Consider the following 23,489-nt stretch of genomic DNA (forward strand, 5'->3'; position numbering starts at 1 on the left):
TTACTTTAAAACAAAGTCCTTTTTGAGTCGTGTCCATTTAAATATATATATAGGACCTCATGTGTTACTAGAGAATGCCCATTGATCAACAAGAATTGAAGTAAACGCGTCTCAGCGGTTTACACTTATCCTCCATGAAAGTTGAAACTTGCAGACCTGACATTTTGTCATAAAATTATACGGGTAACAGACCATGCATCGCTAACTTTGTAAAACTTCCAAACAATCAAAAGAATAGATATAAGAAATCAACCAACAGGAAAAGACGAAAAGTGTACATAAACCCGACCTGGAATAAAACGGCATATAAAGCCGTCAAAATAGTTCAGAAAGATGCACCAGCACGGAAATACTAGGTAAGAAATTGAATTTTGGATTACAAAATACATTTAAGACATTAATAGAGTGGAAACTCTCCATACTATATCTGGAAATAGATGTTCAGGTATTATGCAATCAGCATGATTAGACCACTTTAGTATTTCTACTGGCTTAACCTAATACATAAGAAGAATGCATAATCAATCAATTTTCATAGATACTTCAGTTACCATTAACGTGTACGTTTTGTTAAATCCGAACAATTTGTAACTATCTCACAAGCGTTCATATAGTTTAATGGTAATAGAATTTCATCATCGGTTTTTAAGGGGGAGGGGCTGCCAAAGAAAAAAAAACTTGAAAAAATCATTCAAACTCGAAATCCTATTTCGTAGGGGGGATGTTATATGTCCCCCCCCCTTACGATGCTACGTGCCTCGTACTCTATTGTCACACCATGTCGATCTGCTGCATGTTTAAGAAATGGATATCAAATGACAATGCTTGGCATCCCTAAATATTAACATCAAACAGAGTCCGCAAGCTTCCTCAAGTGATAGAGAGAATCGATGTGAACCACCCGTGGGTTACCGACGATGGGATTAACCCATTTTTAATAATGACTAGGGGTTACTAGTATATACTCTGTATTACTCTGTGAAAAAAACTCAAATTACGTATTTTTTCGGGTGATATAAATGTTTGGTATTAAAGGATTTTATTAAATAAAATTCATGATATAACTGTGTTTAACTCATTATTTTTCTTTCAGATGAGCAAGAAGGACAAAAAAGCATGCAAAGTTTTTTGATCATTCATAATATTGTCATGGGGTGATATGATCACCACTATAATATACGTGTGGAAAATTATTCATGAGCCATAAAAATTGCTTCCAGTTTGAAAGGTCCATGTACCCCGATAGTCAGTCAGCAGAAATGCCTACAAGAACATATGTACATTCAACTCGGGGAAGATATATGCGTCGATAGTCGTATTCATTAGCAGAGAGGGCAGGTCAAATTTCAGATCAAAGCGATAGTCTTTAAATTCGTTAACATAACTCGGTCTTAATTATTTCTTAATTGTTTAAAAATGAGTTACATAATGGAATTTATTGTGACCAAATCCAAACATGAAAGATGCATCTTTTGTGACATAAAATAGATAACTTTGCCATCAAATTATCTAAGAATGAAACTGTGAGGGATAATTCTGACGAAACATGACTCGGCTTTCTTAAATTTTTTATCTTTATTTTGATCCAACACAGACCCGTCTGTCCGTGGAATTGATCCCAAAATGCATTTTCTCCATGTTTTGTTATTCGTGTTTCCAGTGAGTTTTAGTTTACCTTTGTGGATACATCAAGAAGTGACATACATTTCGAACACTCTCGCGTCTGTGACGTCATGTCCGACTAATCCCAGTACCAGGGAGCAGAGTGCTTTGGTTAGATGTGGAAATATGTCATTCTATCATTGTTTACAGACCGAGGACGGCGGATACGCAGAATTCTGCAATAAGAGCGCAACATGGATTGAAAAAGGTAAATTATTGGCATTAAAGCCATGGCCCGCTATGGAACGCCATCACTGCCTTATAGCATACAACTATGCATTTATTATGTCAATTTACCATTACGTGATGTGAACATATCTTTACGTTATGTCCATTTTTTATGAGATAATGTAAATATATCTTAACATCATGTCAATGCTGCATTACATGAAGTAAATACATCCTTTCATTATGTCAGCACTTCATAACTTGAAGTAAAAAATTCATTATGTGAAGTGATAATGCGTTTCCTTGTGTTAAAACTTTTTTGCGTGAAATGAATTTTTCTTTACATCATTTCATTTCTTTAATATGTGAGGTCAAAATTGTATTACGTCAAGTAAATTATGTTTTATGATTAAACTTATCATTACATGAAGTCAAAAGCCCATTCCTTTTTTGAGAGTGTATATTTCTATTATATCAAAGCATTATTACGTGATATGGATTTATCTTTATTATACGGCGAGGGCATCATGATGTGAGGTGAACACATCTTACCTTTATGTCAGTGCTTTATTACATGGTGTAAAAAGTGTATAACATAATGTGAACATATCTTTATATTATATCAGTACTTTATTACATTATGTCAAAACTCCATTCCGTGATGTGGATATATAATTACGTTATGTCAACTCTTTCTTATGTGATTTAAAAATATCTTTATATTGTGTTAACTCTTTATCATGTTGATTCCAAAAGTTCATTACCTGATGTTAAAAAACATTTACATTATCTCAAAGCTGTACATGTATATCTAGTATATAATGAATGTTGACGACAGTGTTTTAATGACTGGTAAGAAGGGGGGGGGGTCCTTATTGATTAGGACAAATTACAAGGCACATAATATCAACCCCCTCTCTTCCCAGACTTAACTTTACTATAGAAAATGCAATGTTCATTGAAACAGTACAGCCCCCACCCCCACTTTTTGTTGAAGTATAATCCACTAACGGTAATGTAATATATCTGGAAAAAAAATAGGACTGGTCGAAGTTGGACCCCTCTCCCCGAAATAGGATTTCCGGGCTTGGACATTTTTTTCTTGGCTTGTCAAGTTTTTTCGGGTAAATGATTTTTTTTTTCTGGCTGACCGCCTCTTTCAAAAAAAGATGCAACGTCACTGGAGTTAGTAATTTTTTTTTATCATTCTAGGGCCAGAATTCTATTACAAAAATCTACCAGTCGCTCATCTAAATCAGTTGAATATGCCTTAGTAAGCATGCATGGGCACATATCAGTGGCGGATATGGGAATCTTGAACAAGGAAGGGGGCGGTATATGGTTGGGGACCAAGGGGGAAAGCGGAGAAACTCTCAGGCTTTATAGTTTTATAAAAAAAAAGTTTTCAACTTAATTCAGCTAAGCTTATTGTGAAACTAATGCAATGTCCTACAAAGTTTAAGACTTTAAAAAAAAAATCAAAGTAAAAAGAAAAAAATGATTGCTGCACGACTCCTAATATTTGATTTATATTTAATTATGAGATTAAAGTAAACACCCTTGAATTTCGACGTGACTTTAATTCACAGTCGCAGTGTTAAGGCTTTGCACGTTTCAAGATTGTCAATCATTTGTCGCTTAAAGTTTTCAATTAAAGATGTCATTCCCAAATCGCTGAAAATCTCTTCTACGACAGTTTTATCTCCCGCCATTTTTTATGCTTGCGGAACTCGGAAATAACGCTATGCTCATATAAAGGCCGAGGATACCCGTGTTCGCATAACGTAATAGTGAATCAACATAATGTAGAAGAGTGCGCACAGTATGGCATAAGCTTTTCACATCAGTTAATAAAAACTAAGATCTCATGAAAAGTAAACACAACGAAATGCAAGTTGACGAAATGTAATTGTATGTGTAGATGTCATAAAGAGTTGACATAATGTAAAGGAGAGTTAACACGATGCAATAGTAGTGTGGGTTAATGTCATAAAGAGTTGACATCATGTAATGCAAGGTTGACACAATGCAATAGTAGTGTGGGTTAATGTCATAAAGAGTTGACATCATGTAATGCAAAGTTGACACAATGCAATAGTAGTATGGGTTAATGTCATAAAGAGTTGATATCATGTAACGGAAGGTTAACACAATGCAATGGTAGTGTGGGTTAATGTCATAAAGAGTTGACATAATGTAATGGAAGGTTGACACAATGCAATATTAGTGTTCTGCTATAAGGCAGTGATGGCGTTCCATAGCCCGCTGTAGAATATGATATAACTGTGCTCTAAATATGAAACTTAGGTTATAAAATACATGTTATTACACGACTTATCAATCTTTGCCAATTTTTCTTTTGATAACATTTTTACAGGAACGTTTGCATTGTTTTCCGTTGAGAGAAGCACTATAGAGGTGAAGCATTGTCGATATGACTTCTATCAACCACTGGGACGATGGAGCCACGAGTCGTCCTCCGTCTGTGATCGGAAAAAGTCGTCATGTAACGGCCTCGGAGAAGTCGTCTGCGACAACGGCAGTGTGACGTCAGACAGACTGTGTCGATGTGATAACGCAGACGATTGGGTGATAGAAGAGTTCATCCAAGAAAACCCGCTAAACACCTCCTGTGTTCGTCCATCCCAGACAGACTTTATGTGTGTGAAATACAAATGTCCCCAAGGACAAGAGTTAAACCCCTCATATATGTGTGTGCCTAATTGTCGTAAAGGATATCATAGGCCTAGCGGATCATTTGAGTGTTTTCCCATAACCAATGTCAGGTAAAAATAACAGCCCTATTAAACTATAAGACTAATATCGTAGTTTAATTGGAACACAATTTGTGGCTAAAGGTAAGGTGGCCTAGCAAAATATGGTTCACTTGATCGAAGCTCCACAAATCTCACTTCGTTCGTTCGAATATAAAATCAATGAAATGCCAATTGAATACTAGAGGTACTGTGAGCAATGAGCTCACTAAATGATACCCCCCGCCTCCCATAATGTCCATGTGTTGCTATATATTGTTTTACGGTAATGTGTAAAGATGAATAACTCGTCCTATCAAATGTTATGGCAATGTCCATGTTTTGCTATGGGAAACCTAAAATACCTGTCAAATAAAAAAGAAAAATAGGAGGTGCACAATGGCAATATGTAATAAAGATTCTTTGAAAGTTTCATTAAATTTCACTCAGTAGTATAAGAGGAGTTGCGGATAAGAGATAAAGCGTAACAGACGGACGGGCGGACGGACGGACGGAAATCCCGATTACTATATACCCTCCCACTTTTCAAGCCGGGGGTATAAAAACATATTATAAGTAGGAACGCTGCTCGCTTGTGCTTTTATTCATTTTTTTTATACTGCTAACATACAACCATTTATTGCTAATACAACTGTATAGCCCATATTTATTGCACTCCATTGCATCACTCACTATCAGTCATACTAATTTCTAAATCCGCATGGTGTACTATTTATATCCTATATAACCACGTGACTCAATGAAACATTTTGAACACGCTACATAATACCATACTAAACATAATTTTAAGTTTTCAAGATGTTTATTTATTGAATGTAGAAAAAAGATTCTAGAACGAATCGAGACTTTTTAGCTCACCTGAGCCGAAAGCTCAAGTGAGCTTTTCTGATCACATTTTGTCCGGCGTCCGTCTAGCTGTCTGTCCGTTTTTAAACTTTTCACATTTTCAACTTCTTCTCAAGAACCACTGGACCAATTTCAACCAAACTTGCCATAAGTATCCTTGGGTGAATGGGATTTAAGTTTGTTCAAATAAAGGGCCAGACCCCAGTTCCAAGGGGAGAAAATTATAAATTAGTGCAAAATTATTGGCATCTTTGAAAAATCTTCTCTAGAACCACTGGGCCAGGAAAGGTGAAACTCGTGTGGAAGCATCCTTGGGTAGTTGATTTTTCCTTGTTCCTAGCCACAGTGCTCAGGTGAGCGATGTGGCCCATGGACCTCTTGTTGCTCTTGCCACTGTACGTGGCGTATTTAGACTAGTATAGCAAGAGAATAGAAATTATTTTTTGACAATATCTTCTGAAATGATATTTGGCAAAAATCTAATATAATGCATATTTATATATAATTGTTTACTTTTGTAGTTCTGGAAAACAAACATCTTCAACGTTTACAACCCCCACATGGAGAAACCTATATAAATCAACAATTGAATTATGTAAGTTTTTATACCAATTGGTAGGGAGAGGCGGTGGGTATAATATTTCCTCCACTTCCTTATAACCTTTCTACTCCCTATTTAAAAAAAAAATCGACAATATTTTTCTACAAAATTAGCCTTCGGATCAGTGGCCCTTAATTTCACGAAAAATCTTACGACTAAAACGAAATTTTAAATCGACAATATTTTTCTCCAATATTAGCCTTCGGATCAGTGGCCCTTAATTTCACGAAAAATCTTACGACTAAAACGAAATTTTAAGATTTCTGTAATTTTTTTCCCAAAGATTTTTTATGTCCTTCTACAACTAAGATACTTTTTGAGAGATGGAAAATTTTCATATCGGTCGTAAGAGTTTTTGTGAAAAAAGTCACAGATGAGCTAAAAAAAATAAATCTAAAACGTTCCGTCTTCCCAGGAACAACAGTACGGGATAAAAAACGCAACCGACTTCATTACATTGAGATTTTAATGTATGCTAAAGGATCTAATAGAATCAGTTTTTATTGTAAAATTTGTTACAGGGTATCCTTGGCCCAATTAAGGGCCAACATTTTTACTAAAACTAGGCTTGAGACCCTTAAACAAGGGGAGATAATTAGGTAAATAAATCCAAAAGAACAGGTTGCTAAAAATCTTCTCTAGAACCACCAGGCAGGTTATCACCAAAGTTACAAACAAGGATGAGGGTATGTTGAAGATTAAATTGTTCAAGGCATCAATTGGGGCAAAAGACATGGTCTCAATGTCACTTCAAAATTGATAAAAACGTTGATATTTTGCTTACTATATAGACTAGGACCATCAAATCTTGTACGTTGATGCATCTTATTATACCCCCCGCTTGAAAAGCGGGTATATAGTAATCGTTAATTCCGTCCGTCTGTCCGTCCGTCCGTCCGTCTGTCTGTCCGTCCGTCTGTTACGCTTTGGGGTACCCATCTCTTATCCGCAACTCCTCTCATACCACTGAATGAAATTTGATGAAACTTTCACAGAATCTTTATTACATATTGCCATTGTGCACCTCCTATTTTACTTTTTGATCCGGCACATATTTTGGGTTTCCCGGCCACAGGAAAACATGGACTTTTTCACCAGTTATAACCATATGGGAGGCGGGGGGTATCATTTAGTGAGCTCATCGCTCACAGTACCTCTAGTTATGATTTCACATCATGTTGAATCAAAGGTAGGTCACTGTGACCTACTTTTTGAATTTTGCAGGTATTCGTTTTTATATTGATTTGGAGGCATATTTTGGACACTTTAAGGCCTATGATCATCAATCTTTGTCAGTTGATGCATCTTGGGTCCTCAAACAACGTAAACTTAAAAGTAGGTCATCATGACCTTCTTTTTGAAATTATGGCTTATCTTTTCTAGAACATTTAAGGCCATAATTTCAGATACTGGGAGGTTTAGAATCATCAAACCTTGTAGGTTGATACATCTTGGGGCCTTAAACATATTTATTGAAAAGTAAGTCACAATTACCTACTTTTTAAATTTAGCAGGCATTTGTTCTCAAATTGTTAAAAGGCCATATCTTGGATACTTTCAGACCTATGATCATCAAACTTTGTCAGCTGATGCATCACAGGTCTTTAAAGAACGTCACCTAAAAAGTAGGTCACGGTGACCTAATTTTGAAATTTTACGGCTACATTGAATTATTTCATGTCTTAATTGGTTCAGAATTTACAATCTTTGTCAATTAATGTTTATTAGGTCTTGGAAAATGTCAAACAAAAAGCAAAGTTAGAAATGAATACGCATGGTTAGCGTGAGGTCTCTTATCTTAGTATCAATGAATTTTAAATCGCATATTCCATTTCTATGCACACATCCACAGTTTGTGTAGATTTTCTATGGTTTGAAACCAAAATGAAGGATGTTGAATACTAGTTTGTCTCTTTTATAGATCCTGTGGATGAAGTATCTGAATTCCAAACAATGATGGCTATTCCTATCGCAATAATATTTGTGTTATCAGTATCGGCCTGCTCTATACTTGTGTCCAAATGCAAGAAAAACAGCAGCAGTAAGTTTAGCAAGAAGATCCATCCTCCACTGTTTAATACAAATATGTAATTCCAGCACCAATATATCCGTTACTATATTTAAACATTTACAGTCATCAATTTTCAATGTGTCGTAAGTACTCAAAATTATATTCAATACATGTAAGAACTAAATCCAATTCTTTTTTAAACAGCGGAAAAACAACTTCAAAATTTAGCAAAGAAAAAATTATTTGAGCGAAAAGCAAGGAAAAAACATCGACGTAAAATGGAGAGACGTAAAAAACGCCTGGAGAAAAAGAGAAAATTACAAATAAAAGTGGACAAAGTACTTCACAAGCTAGAAGAAAGAAGAATAAAACGTAGAGAAAGAAATAGACTCTTAGAAATAGAACGCAAGGAAGCGCTGAAAGAGTTTGAGGCTGTGGAAAGCGAGGACCACGTGTCTATTGAGATGTTCTAGACCACGACTAACTATAGACAAAACTGTCTACCTCATCACTGGACATACACATTTTTAATTCCAGTGACCAGTATAACTATGGTCGGTATAAACATATGAATTTTAATCCAGTGGCAGGAAGTTGTGTGGCCCAAAAAGAAGAGAGAACAAAATACATGTGATAAAAACTAATAAAGACAAATGTAACCGCTGTTTACATGACTTTTCTATATCTTTGCAATAAATTCCCATTTAAACATAACTGCAATGTCAAGTTGTAATTGCAATTTGCACAAGCTCGTGATGACTTTAAAAATAAGCAAATTTCTTCCCATTCTTGCCATGGAAAAAAACCTTGATTTTCTCTTACGTATATGTATATAGTATGTTGTCTAGCCTCGGTAATGTGGCCGCTAACCGGTATATATTTCATCTGTTCATTCCTATATGACATGAAACAACCACAGAAAGCATAACAAAATTTTTAACTTTGGAGTTTGACTTGCATTTGAGAAATTTCAATTCTTGCCGTAAGCTGCTGTAAGGTAGGAACAAAATTTCACAAACACATCTTTTTTTATCCCCCAGTCATCAAAGATTCAGTGGTATATAGTGTTTGCCCTGTTGGTCCATCTGTCTGTCTGCAAAAACTTGAACCTTGGCTACAGGAGGTATGACTCTCGTAGTTCACATGTATTCTTTGTTACCAGGCCTTCCTTTGGGTACCAATATATTTGTCATTTTGACCTACTTTGACTCACTTTTGCAAAAAATTACCAGACTTTAAGCATGGACATAAATTTTCCATAGTTGGTACTCTGGCTTTCATATTTCACATAGGTACATATATTCAGTGTAACAAGACCTTTCCCATGTTTCTATGAAAATAAATATTTTTGACCTAGACCTTTGACCCTCTTTTGTAAAGACCTTTATCTGAAAGCTTTTAATATTGACCTTTGAGTTGGACCTACTTTTGAAAAAAATTAACCTTGATCATAACTTTTGAACAGTTGATACTAGGGATTAAATATTTCATACATGTAATTCAAGGCATTCCCCTAAGTACCTTAAGGCTGACCCTTTGACCTTTGAGTTGACCCACATTTAAAACTAGAAATATGTCCATAGGACATGAATGCCCCGCTGAGGGTATATTAGTAATGCAACATGAAAACTGTATTCAAAGTGCAAGAAATTTGATCAGAATATCTTGAATAGTGATGCAGTTGAATTGCTCACATCAGTATGTATTGGCATATGCAGTTTGACACTAATTTCATTAAAATGAGGTCAAGATCAAAGGAAATGCCAAGGTAAAAAAATGTTGATGCAGTTACAAAGCTATCATCAGTATGTTTCAGCATATGAATATATTATAAATGGTTTCTTTACAACTGACTTAAAAACAATTTGATAAAAGTGAGGTCAAAGTCAAATGAAAGGTCAAGGTCAAAATGTTAATACAGTTGAATTGCTTACATCAGAATGTATCAGCACATAACATTTGACACTGATTTCAGAAAAGTGAGGTCAAGGTCAAAGGAAAGGTCAAGGTCAAAAATGTTGATGCAGTTGAATTGCTCTCATCAGTATGTAACAGCGTATGAATTTTGATAAAAATATCTTGAATGGTATCTTTAAAACTGAGCTAAACACTAATTATAGATAAGTGAGATCAAAGGAAAGGTCAAGGTCAAAAAAAAAAGATCAAGGTCGAAAATGTTGATGCAGTTGAATTGCTTACATCAGTATGTATCAGTATATGAAGTGTGACACTGATTTAGGAGAAGTGAGGTCAAGGTCAAAGGAAAGATTAAGGTAAAAAATGTTGATGCAGTTGAATTGCTCTCATCAATATGTTTCAACATATGAATTTTGATAAAAATATCTTGAATGGTCTCTTTAAAACTGAGCGAAAGACTAATTAAATATTAGTGAGGTCAAGGTCAAAGGAAACTCAAGGTCAAAAATGTTCATGCAGTTGAATAGCCCTCATCAGTATGTAACAACATGTGAAGTTTGATAACACCATCTTGAATGGTATGTTTAAAACTGAGCTAAACACTAATTTAAGAAAAGTGTGGTCAAGGTCAAAGGAAAGGTCAAGGTCAAAAAATGTTGATGCAGTTGCATAGCTCTCATCAATATCTATCAGCAGATGAAGTTTGATGAAAATATCTTGGATAGTGTCTTTGACACTTAGCTTTGAACAGAGCTAAATACAAAGTGTGACGGAAGGACAGACGGAAGACGGACATGACAAACACTATATGCCCCGGCCATATTCATGGTGGGGCATAAAAAACTTTAACCTTGGTCATAACTTTTGATAGATTTGCGCTTGGGCTTTCATATATAAATACTAGTATTTATGCCAAAAAAAATTAATCAATAGTTTCTCAGGCACCGCCGCATCAGTTCAAAAACGGCCGCATTGATCAATTTTATTGACATATTGAAAAGGGAAATAACTCAATTTTCTATTTTTCCAAGATGAAAAAGAAAATTGAGTTATTCCCCTTTCCTTAAACGTTTTTATTAGAAAACAATATATTTCTTCTAAATTTACAATATTTTATGCATTAACTTTTAAATATATGTTTGGAAAAACATTATTTAAAGTTGAATACATATTATAACTAATTTCAGAAAACAATAATCAAGAATTAGTATATATTATCATTTTATTGAACAAATGGCTTAAAAAAGATGTCAAACCTGCTAAAAACTAAAACTGTCCAAACGGGACAAAATACCCCCCGCTGGGTTTTTCAGAAGTAAGTTTTTCCATAATAAAGATATGTATCACACATGAATTATGAAATTTTTCTTCCAGTGACCTTGAAGTTCCCCAAATGACCTTGGGTCAAGGTCATGACACACCCTTGGGTCATGGGCAATCTTTGTGTGAAATGAGAACCTACCAAGTTTATCCATAAGAAAGCTATGGACTGGACACGAATTATGAACTTTTTCTTCCAGTGACCTTGAATTTCCCCAAATGACCTTGGGTCAAGGTCATGACACACCCTAAGGTCATGGGCAATCTTTGCATGAAATAAGAACCTACCAAGTTTATCCATAAAAAAGATGTAGACCGGACACGAATAATTAAATTTTTCTTCCAGTGACCTTGAACTTCCCCAAATGACCTTGGGTCAAGGTCATAACACACCCTTGGGTCAAGGTCATGACACACCCTTAGGTTATGGGCAATCTTTGCGTGAAATGAGAACCTACCAAGTTTATCCATAAGAAAGCTATGGACTGGACACGAATTATGAACTTTTTCTTCCAGTGACCTTGAATTTCCCCAAATGACCTTGGGTCAAGGTCATGACACACCCTAAGGTCATGGGCAATCTTTGCATGAAATAAGAACCTACCAAGTTTATCCATAAAAAAGATGTATACCGGACACGAATAATTAAATTTTTCTTCCAGTGACCTTGAACTTCCCCAAATGACCTTGGGTCAAGGTCATAACACACCCTTGGGTCATGGGCAATCTTTGTGTGAAATGAAGACCTACCAAGTTTATCCATTAGAAAGATATGGACCAGACACGAATTATGAACTTTTTCTTCCAGTGACCTTGAACTTCCCCAAATGACCTTGGGTCAAGGTCATGGGCAATCTTTGTGTGGAGTAGTAGATTCTAATGTCCCTCCGTAAGAAAGATATGGACCGGACACGTTTGCACAGACAGACGGACAGACAGACAAGGTGATTCCTATATACCTCCCCAAACTTCGTTTCCGTGGGGTATAAAAAAGAAAAAAAAGCCTGCCTGCCACACTGAATTTTGAATTTTTTAGCCTGAGAAACTATTAATTATTTTTTTTGGCCTTATCAAGACAAGTCCTTTCTTTCGGCAACAATTTTGAGCTCTTGTCCTTGACCTTTGAGTTTGAATTGCATTTGAGACTTAACCTTTGCTAAAAGCTGTCACTTGGAGGCATCAGTGTTTCACAAAGACATCTTGTTTGTCAAAGAATATGCTTGACAGCCATCATAAGAATAAAAGTTTGGCTAGTGTCACTCCCAAACTGAAATTGCTTCCTATACTATGGGCTGTACTACAAAAGGTGTTATGAATCTGTATGCTTTATTAGTTCTGATCACAAGCAACCTGAATAATGAGGTCTGACTGTAAACAAAATATTTGTAAATACTTTTGCTTTTTTATTTGCCTGAATGCATAGCTTATTATTGTTCTTACACATAAAAATAAACACCTGATCAATGTATATTTATCATGGAACGTCACAGTGAGGTAGTCCAGTGTTAGAGAATCGACCTCTTATCTTCCTTTAGGCCAGCTGAAGATTTCTGCAAGTAAAATATATTTGTTTGTACATATACAACTCTGATTGTAATATGCTGTAAAAATTGCTTAATATAGTATAAATTGTGTTGCCTACATCACAGAGTAAAAAGCATCAATCTGCAACACATTACATTTTTTTAAAAAAAGTTGTGCACAATTTGAACTCATTTTTATAGGGGCAATTGTGTTATATTTTTTTTCTACTACATGAATGAAAATTAACTTAAGGAATGAATTTCATAGCTACCCAATTTAAATGATATTCAAAACTGTGTTGGAACAGTATATGCAACTGTGTTGGAACAGTATATGCTTTTTGGAAACTTTCTTTTTGTAAACTTCCCCATCCCAGTTTATACTGTGTGAAATGGTTTTGCTTCCAAAGAAATTATTCCTTTAGCATTAATATAATAAAAATTATCATCTAGATATTAATTTGCTCAAGGAGAATTAAACTCTACATCACTGATAAGTTATAATTTTGTAAATGACAAGGTTAATAGAAATACTCTGTACAACAAACTGGACAAACCCACAAACCTTAGAGATGGAGGAATAATGACAAGGTTTATAATAGAAATACTCTGTACAACAAATTGGACAAACAGACAAACCTTAGATATGGAGGAACAATGACAAGGTTTATAATAGAAATACTCTGTACAACAAACTGGACAGACCCACAAACATTAGAGATGGAGGAATAATGACAAGGTTTATAATAGAAGTACTCTGCTCAACAAACTGGACAGACCCACAAACCTTAGAGATGGAGGAATAATGACAAGGTTTATAATAGAAATACATGTACAACAAACTGGACAGACATACAAACCTTAGAGATGGAGGAAAATTGACAAGGTTTATAATAGAAATACTCTGTACAACAAACTGAACAGACCCACAAACCTTAGAGATGGAGGAATAATGACAAGGTTTATAATAGAAATACTCTGTACAACAAACTGGATAGACCCAAAAACATTAGAGATGAAGGAATAATGACAAGGTTTATAATAGAAATACATGTACAATAAACTGGACAGACCCACAAACCTTAGAGATGGAAGAATAATGACAAGGTTTATAACAGAAATACTCTGTACAACAAACTGGACAGACCCACAAACCTTAGAGATGGAGGAATAATGACAAGGTTTATAATAGAAATACTCTGTACAACAAACTGGACAGACCCACAAACCTTAGAGATGGAGGAATAATGACAAGGTTTATAATAGAAATACTCTGTACAACAAACTGGACAGACCCACAAACCTTAGAGATGGAGGAATAATGACAAGGTTTATAATAGAAATACTCTGTACAACAAACTGGACAGACCCACAAACCTTAGAGATGGAAGAATAATGACAAGGTTTATAATAGAAATACATGTACAATAAACTGGACAGACCCACAAACCTTAGAGATGGAAGAATAACCACTGGATCTCCGGGATTCTGTGTAGGAGTCCTACAACAATATTACATACAATCACTATGATTTGCGTAAACTGTAAAGATACAGGATGAAGTATTAAAAAAAACAAGAGGCCCACGGGCCTTATAGGTCACCTGAGTATTGTGCAACAACTTTCAAACAATTAAATTTGGTTCATGTTTTAAACCACAATTTTGAAAGAGGTACCATTGCTTATAATAATTTAGACTTAGCATGCTAACTCTATTTACTTAATACCCAGAGGTAGATCAGAGTAACATTAAGAGAAAATGCACTTCCACTTTATAACCAGTTGTACACCTCATCCCAAAGGAACAACTGATCCTGGGGCCACATATTTCAAAATTTTGCAAACTTTATCATAAAATGGTTGATTAACACACCAAAGAGCAAATTTCAAAGCATTAATTTATTTTCAGACTTTGTACCCCCCCCCCCTCACCCCAACCCAGGGAAGGGGCGGGGGCATAAAAAATAACTATTTTGCTAGGTGCACCTTTCTTCATCATGAATATATATATTTGGATCATTGGCATTAAACACAGGAGCAAAGGAAAGAATTTCATTTTCACTATATAACCAATAGAGCCCTGCCCTAACACCAGAACCCCTGACCCTGGGTCATAAAATTCACAATTTTGAAAGAGGCACTCTTGCTCATCATAACTATGTGCTTAGTTAGTTTATTTAATACCCAGAAGTAGAGAAGAAGATTTTCAAAGAATTAATGCATTTTCACTAAATAACCAATAGAGCCCCGCCCTAACACCAGAACCCCTGACCCTGGGGTCACAAAATTCACAATTTTGAAAGAGGCACTTTTGCTCATCATAACTATGTGCTTGGTTAGTTTATTTAATACCCAGGAGCAGAGAAGAAGATTTCCAAAGAATAAATGCATTTTCACTATATAACCAAAAGAGTCCCGCCCTAACACCAGAACCCCTGACCCTGGGGCCACAAAATTCACAATTTTGAAAGAGGCACTCTTGCTCATCATAACTATGTGCTTAGTTAGTTTATTTAATACCCAGAAGTAGAGAAGAAGATTTCCAAAGAATAAATGCATTTTCACTATATAACCAAAAGAGCCCCGCCCTAACACCAGAACCCCTGACCCTGGGGCCACAAAATTCACAATTTTGAAAGAGGCACTCTTGCTCATCATAACTAAGTACTTAGTTAGTTTATTTAATACCCAGAAGTAGAGAAGAAGATTTTCGAAGAATAAATGCATTTTCACTATATAACCAATAGAGCCCCGCCCTAACACCAGAACCCCTGACCATGGGGTCATAAAATTCACAATTTTGAAAGAGGCACTCTTGCTCATCATAACTATGTGCTTAGTTAGTTTATTTAATACCCAGAAGTACAGAAGAAGATTTTCAAAGAATTAATGCATTTTCACTAAATAACCAAAAGAGCCCCGCCCTAACACCAGAACCCCTGACCCTGGGGTCATAAAATTCACAATTTTGAAAGAGGCACTCTTGCTCATCATAACTATGTGCTTAGTTAGTATATTTAATACCCAGAAGTAGAGAAGAAGATTTTCAAAGAATTAATGCATTTTCACTATATAACCAATAGAGCCCCGCCCTAACACCAGAACCCCTGACCCTGGGGTCATAAAATTCACAATTTAGGAAGAGGCACTCTTGCTCATCATAACTATGTGCTTGGTTAGTTTATTTAATACCTAGGAGCAGAGAAGAAGATTTTCAAAGAAATCATGCATTTTCACTATATAATCTATGTAGCCCCGCCCTAGCACTAGAACCCCTGACCCTGGGGCCATGAATTTCACAATTTAAGTAGAGGACTCAATGCTCATTACATTCATAACAACAGTTTGCCTGCTTGATGTCCAGGAGTAAAGAAGAAGATTTTTAAAGATTGCAATAATTTTAGTGGTTTTTGCCCCACCCCCCAGGTCCCAGGGGGGCAGGGACCATGAAATTCACAATTTTTGTTCCCCTTCACCCATAGATGCTGTACACCAAATTTGGTTGAAATTGGTTAAGTGGTTTCAGAGAAGAAGCTGAAAATGTTTAAATGTTAACACACGACGCACGACGACGGACGAAAACGGATAGCAATAGGTCACCTGAGTTACTCAGGTGACCTAAAAAGAAAAATCATTAGGTGATGGAAAAATTTAAAAGATTGATATGTTAGGGCAGTGAAGCTAATTGTGAACCAGGTGTTACTGAAATCTGTAAAAGGAGTAGCATTTTTGAGAGAATTTCAGAATTTTTTATTTTAGTAACCATGGTAACAATTAAACCATATAAAGAGTAGTGAACTAATACTGAACCTTATCAGTTCCCAGTCCTAGCTTGTTCTCCTCTGACTTCTTCCTCCTTCGTTTTCTCCAAACACAAACACATAAGAACACAAAAACAGCAAGGAATCCTTTCAAAACAAAAAAAAATTATCTATCTAAATTTCTGATTCATTTTGTTTCCTTTAAGTCTTCACTTGAAAGGATTAACTATTTTCATCATTAGTTCATTCCTTCAGAACATAATTGCTGGACAAGAAGCCTAATTTACAAAATTATAACATTTTTCCTAAACATCTCTGTTATAGCTCTATTACTTTAAAATTTACAACTTGTTAAACTGTCATGATTAACAATTACTGTTCATGTTAACTTACCTACAATGCCAGCTATTATTGGAATAAGCATAAAACTTCCCCCATTTTCCTCTAGCTGATGATGAAGCAGGGCTGATGGACAAACCAACACAATGAACTCCTCAGATGATGCTACAATATTATAAACATTAGTTTTTTCATTGAATTATGCATGCAACAACATTTTGTGTTTAGTGAAAACTGCAAGTCTTCTCCTATGTTTCTCTTGCTATATATATCAAAATATCCTGAAGGATTTACACACTACATTATTACTGTACATTTGTAAGCTTACCATTAGAAGAACAGGCCTGATTAAGAACCTCATAGACAACTTCTCGTGTGTTTACATCTCCATCACCTTCAAACAGCACAAACTTCACATCCCATGTCTGACCCCCCTGTGTTGGCGTGATGCTGATGATGTAGATGTATGGATCTGATGAGGTCTGTCTCTTTCTCCTGTTTCCTGACCGTAAACTCCCTGTCTGCTTCATAAGTTGGAGGACTGCCTCCGTAAATCTGGCTTCCAACTCTGCCATGTCCATTCCTGTCTCTGTAGCCATGGTGATGTCTACGACACATGACTCATTGGCACAAATCACTTTCTTGCTGTCTCCTAAAGGTATACACACATCATTCCTACCACATGCCTGTTGGTCCTGACAAAGACTAGGTTGATACTGACAGAATACCCCCGTCCTGCCCTCCGCACATACACACGTGTAGCCCCTGTACCTGTCTACACATGTTCCATTACCGAGACAGACAGCATCCACACAGTCATCCTCACTCCTCTCACACAGCTCCCCCTGCCAGCCAGGAACACAGGAGCAGATAACTCCCTTCCCTTCCATCACTGTACAGACCCCTCCATTCTGACAAGGCATGACTGAACACAGATCCTCAGACTCAATAGGTGTTTCACAATGAATGCCTACAAATCCTTCATCACAAAGACAAGCATGCTTGTCTACCTTGTTCACACAAGTGCCATTGTTAAAACAAGCTGCAGAACTTTTATTACAGTAGTCAATGTTTTCACACAAATACCCATCCCCTGTAAATCCGGCTTCACAGCTACAGATATGCAATGTAGAATTCTCAGATTTCACACAGCGGGCATTGTCATCACATTTCCTACCATTTACATCACACTTATCAACTCTTTTGATAAAGATGGTAATGTTTTGTGTCTCCATTTCAAAAGTTTCTGTGTTCTTCACTTGCACACTAATCCTTACTGAGGTTCCTTCTACCTCTCTAGGGTTCTTAGCTAATATTAGGTACATATTATCTTTTATAGCAAATAGCCCCTCTGGGTTGTGTATCAGTTTAAATATAATATCCTCATGAACAGTCTGGTTTATACTGAACAATCTCCCAATCACGTACCCTATTTCAGCATCTTCCCACACTTCCTGATTATCCAATGAAACTAAGGGCAGTTCTGCAGCAAATATTTGGACATTTGTAATTGGAAGGGAGAAAGAGTGATTGACGAACAGGGCTGGTTGACCGTTGTCTGTAGCTACTAATGTTATTTTTATGATGGGAGGGACTTTCTTTAGAATTTCCATTGGGATTGGTCCTGTCAACAACAGTTTCTTACTTTCAACCTGTAATAGAAGTACAATACTTTTGTGAACTCTGTCAATTGCAATTCAATCTTGGATTCTGCATCTCAAAAGTAATTCACACATGTTGACTTTATAAAAAAAAAATATCTCCTGCGTTTTTTAATATGGAGAATAAATGTGTTTAAGTGCCTTCATAAAATCTGAGTTAGGTCCCTTGACGGTGATGGTGTGGGTCTGGTCCGATTCCGGATCTGAGACGGAGATTTCTCCAATGATGTATCCCGCTGTACCATTGGCTAATACAGTGTGAGATCCACTCAAACTTATTCCTAATGGTCTCTCATTTACATCCTTCACTTCTATTGTTATATCCTGAAATAAAACTGTCTTTATAATACTGAACATTATGGATCAAATAGCTGAATATTAAGATTTGAATGCAGAGTATTCTGTTTAATAAACAAAAAATAGATTACCTTAACCATATAAAACTCTCCATCAGAACACTTAATGCTGAGTTGATACATTGATTTGGTTTCATAATCTAACATCCCTGTCAGTGTCAACTCCATCACATTGTTGTCAGTTGTGACAACAGAAAAAGGGGTGGAGCTTGAAAGAACTTGACAGACATGTGACAGGTCCTCATCTGGGTCATTAACCCGCACCTTGGACAGGACGGATCCAAGCGGAAGATCTTCAGGGACTGGAGAAATAGCTTCCAATATTATATCAATGAGAGGTTCATTCACATTCTCTACTTCAATTATGAAAGCCCTCTGCAATTGAAAAATAACAGCACAAAATGAGTCAAATACAATTTGAAAATGAATATGAATATTTCATAGACCTTTTCATGAACCTTCCATGTTAACATAACAATTATCCAACAGCTGAAAAAGTAAGGAGGATAAGAGAATTTTTGCTAAGGATTTTTATGAACCCAAATGTTAGACTACGATAAATCTGAAACAAAATACTTCTCATCCCCAGTTATTCAAGTAAGGAACATCGCTGTCTGTAATATTGATGTCTGTTTACCTGGATTGTCAGGACAGGTACACCACTGTCTGTACTATTGATGTCTGTACTATTGATGTCTGTTTACCTGGATTGTCAGGACAGGTACACCACTGTCTGTACTATTGATGTCTGTACTATTGATGTCCGTTTACCTTGATTGTCAGGGACGGTACACCACTGTCTGTACTATTGATGTCTATTTACCTGAATTGTCAGGGAAGGTACACCACTGTCTGTACTACTGATGTCTGTTTACCTGAATTGTCAGGGATGGTACACCACTGTCTGTACTATTGATGTCTGTTTACCTAAATTGTCAGGGATGGTACACCACTGTCTGTACTATTAATGTCTGTTTACCTGAATTGTCAGGGATGGTACACCACTGTCTGTACTATTGATGTCTGTTTACCTGAATTGTCAGGACAGGTACACCACTGTCTGTACTATTGATGTCTGTTTACCTGAATTGTCAGGACAGGTACACCACTGTCTGTACTATTGATGTCTGTTTACCTTGATTGTCAGGTCAGGTACACCACTGTCTGTACTATTGATGTCTGTTTACCTTAATTTTCAGGTCAGGTACACCACTGTCTGTACTATTGATGTCTATTTACCTGAATTGTCAGGACAGGTACACCACTGTCTGTACTATTGATGTCTGTTTACCGGAACTGTCAGGAATGGTACACCACTGTCTGTACTATTGATGTCTGTTTACCTGAATTGTCAGGACAGGTACACCACTGTCTGTACTATTGACGTCTGTTTACCTGAATTGTCAGGTCAGGTACACCACTGTCTGTACTATTGATGTCTGTTTACCTGGATTGTCAGGACAGGTACACCACTGTCTGTACTATTCATGACCAACTCAACACTAGAATCCTCTTCATAGTCTAAATGTTTGGCCCCAGTGTAAAGTTTGTCCCCCACAACTTTAAAGTAATCTGCAAATAAACAGTAGTTAGGTCTATATGATAGAAAAAAAACTGGCAACTTGATCAATGACCTCTTTTATTGAAACAAATTTGAATCCCTCTCAAGTCAAAGTCAAAGTGAGAATATTCAGGTAAGCATATATACCTGTATTAACTTCAACCTCCTTTGTAATAAGTAAATGCCATGTCCATCAACCTTATTTCAGTACATGTATTTTAAAAGTGAGATCTGTTTAGTTCATGTAATCTGTATGGATCACACTTACCTGTATCAGTGATACAGTACACATACACCTGGTTGTTGTCTGGATCACACTTACCTGTGTCAGTGATGGAGTACACATACACCTGATTGTTGTCTGGATCACACTTACCTGTGCCAGTGATGGAGTACACATACACCTGGTTGTTGTCTGGATCAAACTTACCTGTGTCAGTGATGGAATACACATACACCTGGTCGTTGTCTGAATCATACTTACCTGTGTCAGTGATGGAATACACATACACCTGGTCGTTGTCTGGATCATACTTACCTGTGTCAGTGATAGAGTACACATACACCTGGTTGTTGCCTGGATCATACTTACCTGTGCCAGTGATGGAGTACACATACACCTGCTTGTTGTCTGGATCACACTTACCTGTGTCAGTGATGGAGTACACATACACCTGGTTGTTGTCTGGATCACACTTACCTGTGCCAGTGATGGAGTACACATACACCTGGTTGTTGTCTGAATCACACTTACCTGTGTCAGTGATGGAGTACACATACACCTGGTTGTTGTCTGGATCACACTTACCTGTATCAGTGATGGAGCACACATACACCTGGTTGTTGTCTGGATCACACTTACCTGTGCCAGTGATGGAGTACACATACACCTGGTTTTTGTCTGGATCACTTACCTGTGTCAGTGATGGAGTACACATACACCTGGTTGTTGTCTGGATCACTTACCTGTGTCAGTGATGGAGTACACATACACCTGGTTGTTGTCTGGATCATACTTACCTGTATCAGTGATGGAGTACACATACACCTGGTTGTTGTCTGGATCATACTTACCTGTGTCAGTGATGGAGTACACATACACCTGGTTGTTGTCTGGATCACACTTACCTGTATCAGTGATGGAGTACACATACACCTGGTTGTTGTCTGGATCACACTTACCTGTGCCAGTGATGGAGTACACATACACCTGCTTGTTGTCTGGATCACACTTACCTGTGTCAGTGATGGAGTACACATACACCTGGTTGTTGTCTGGATCACACTTACCTGTATCAGTGATGGAGTACACATACACCTGGTTGTTGTCTGGATCACTTACCTGTGTCAGTGATGGAGTACACATACACCTGGTTGTTGTCTGGATCACACTTACCTGTATCAGTGATGGAGTACACATACACCTGGTTGTTGTCTGGATCACACTTACCTGTATCAGTGATGGAGTACACATACACCTGGTTGTTGTCTGGATCACACTTACCTGTATCAGTGATGGAGTACACATACACCTGGTTGTTGTCTGGATCACACTTACCTGTGACAGTGATGGAGTACACATACACCTGGTTGTTGTCTGGATCAGAAGTTGTCAATACAGCTATCTCTACTCCAGCATCCAGATTTTCTTTCACTCTCAGTGTACTTAACAAAATGTCTGATGGGGCTTCATTTACATCTAATATCTGAAAATGATATATATGTCTGTAAGACTTTAGTACAGATATTCTGCAATAATGAATAGAGTCTCTGGATAGCTTTCATGTAGAATGTAAATAAAAATGAATCATTATGAATTCAGACCTTGATTATTATGTTTGTTGAATTATAAGCTTCTTCAGAATCCACAGCCTTCACAGTAAACTCAAACTCAGACATTTGTTCAAAGTCCATCTCTGTTTTGGTAACAACTGTATTTATTCCATCAAGCTGAACAAATGGATTGTCTTCAAGGTGAAAGATTATCTATCACATACAAAAAAGAAATATCTTGTCATCATCTTCTTTGGACAACCTGGTAGCCTAATTTCTGAACATGCCAAGCCATGAATTTATGCAACACAGATGTTGATTACCTGAAATGTTCTATAAATGTCACTAACCTTGGTGCTATCTACATCTTTTGCTGACAACTCTCCAACCACTTGACCGACAGGAGTGTTCTCCTTTATTGAGTTGGAACTGAGGCTGATGTCAAACGGAGGCTCATTAACATCTGTGACATTGATGACAAACGTTTTACTGACCCTGAGTTCTGGTCCACCATGACCATAATCCCAGCATTCAATCTATACAAGGGAAAAGAAAAGCTGAGTAGTACTCACATTCCCAAACAAACCTACAGGGGCACAATCAATACATGGCTGGTACTTCATAAACAAGCTAAGAAATCAATTCTTTCTCAGGAATCAACAATTGTGTAAAATCTAGGATGCAAATCAAACTTGCATGCATAAGACCAAAATTTAAATCAACTGCAGCTCAAATCTAGCCACCCCCCCCCCCCAAAAAAAAGGGAGGAACTAACTATACCAATCAATTTAAACAGAAAAGTGACCTTAATGCAAAGTTTAATCTTGCAAACAGATATGGTGATTCAAGTGAACCCCTTCTCTCCCTTCAACTTCATTTTGGGGTCATATCATAATTATTTATATCATAACTATTACAAACCAACCTTATTCTGTCATACCATACAAAACACTAAAGACATTAAATTTATATTACATAAGATCTTAACAATTTAAAAAAAAAATGCAATTAACCCTACTAAAGAATTAAATAAGAACACATTTGTTAGCTTTGCAAATCATTTAGAATGAATTTCTTCACTTTAACAATAAATACACACATACCTCAACTGGAAATATCTTCTTACTCTCATAATCAAGTGGACCATTTCCAACAACTAGGGATAAACTGTTCTTCATCTGCAAAGTCAAATATTCAGCACTTTTAAGCTTTGTTTT

The 23,489-nt window shown here is 36.6% G+C and overlaps 2 protein-coding genes across 2 annotated transcripts in view; one reads left to right on the top strand and one right to left on the bottom strand.

Annotated features, from left to right (window-relative positions):
- The window catches only part of LOC134235973 (uncharacterized), a 35,054-nt gene extending 26,278 nt beyond the window's left edge, over positions 1–8,776 (top strand). The window contains exons 13-17 of the mRNA XM_062718153.1: positions 1,583–1,870; positions 4,208–4,616; positions 5,972–6,045; positions 7,973–8,092; positions 8,267–8,776. Of these exons, the coding sequence (XP_062574137.1) occupies positions 1,583–1,870; positions 4,208–4,616; positions 5,972–6,045; positions 7,973–8,092; positions 8,267–8,535 (1,160 nt within the window). The 3' untranslated portion in view covers positions 8,536–8,776. The remainder of the gene's footprint in view (positions 1–1,582; positions 1,871–4,207; positions 4,617–5,971; positions 6,046–7,972; positions 8,093–8,266) is intronic.
- A 3,913-nt stretch (positions 8,777–12,689) lies between these two features.
- Positions 12,690–23,489, bottom strand: part of LOC134235974 (protocadherin Fat 4-like) — a 70,357-nt gene continuing 59,557 nt past the window's right edge. Inside the window, exons 49-60 of the mRNA XM_062718154.1 lie at positions 23,376–23,450; positions 22,623–22,808; positions 22,324–22,485; positions 22,058–22,205; positions 20,386–20,510; positions 19,011–19,313; positions 18,724–18,906; positions 17,236–18,573; positions 16,976–17,075; positions 16,632–16,729; positions 14,273–14,323; positions 12,690–12,849 (exon numbers count right to left, since the gene is read on the bottom strand). Of these exons, the coding sequence (XP_062574138.1) occupies positions 12,805–12,849; positions 14,273–14,323; positions 16,632–16,729; positions 16,976–17,075; positions 17,236–18,573; positions 18,724–18,906; positions 19,011–19,313; positions 20,386–20,510; positions 22,058–22,205; positions 22,324–22,485; positions 22,623–22,808; positions 23,376–23,450 (2,814 nt within the window). The 3' untranslated portion in view covers positions 12,690–12,804. The remainder of the gene's footprint in view (positions 12,850–14,272; positions 14,324–16,631; positions 16,730–16,975; positions 17,076–17,235; positions 18,574–18,723; positions 18,907–19,010; positions 19,314–20,385; positions 20,511–22,057; positions 22,206–22,323; positions 22,486–22,622; positions 22,809–23,375; positions 23,451–23,489) is intronic.

Source organism: Saccostrea cucullata, unplaced genomic scaffold (genome assembly GCF_032062105.1).
Source record: "Saccostrea cucullata isolate Sc308-1 unplaced genomic scaffold, CSIRO_AGI_Scuc_v1 ctg236, whole genome shotgun sequence".
Taxonomy (NCBI): Eukaryota; Metazoa; Mollusca; class Bivalvia; order Ostreida; family Ostreidae; genus Saccostrea; species Saccostrea cuccullata.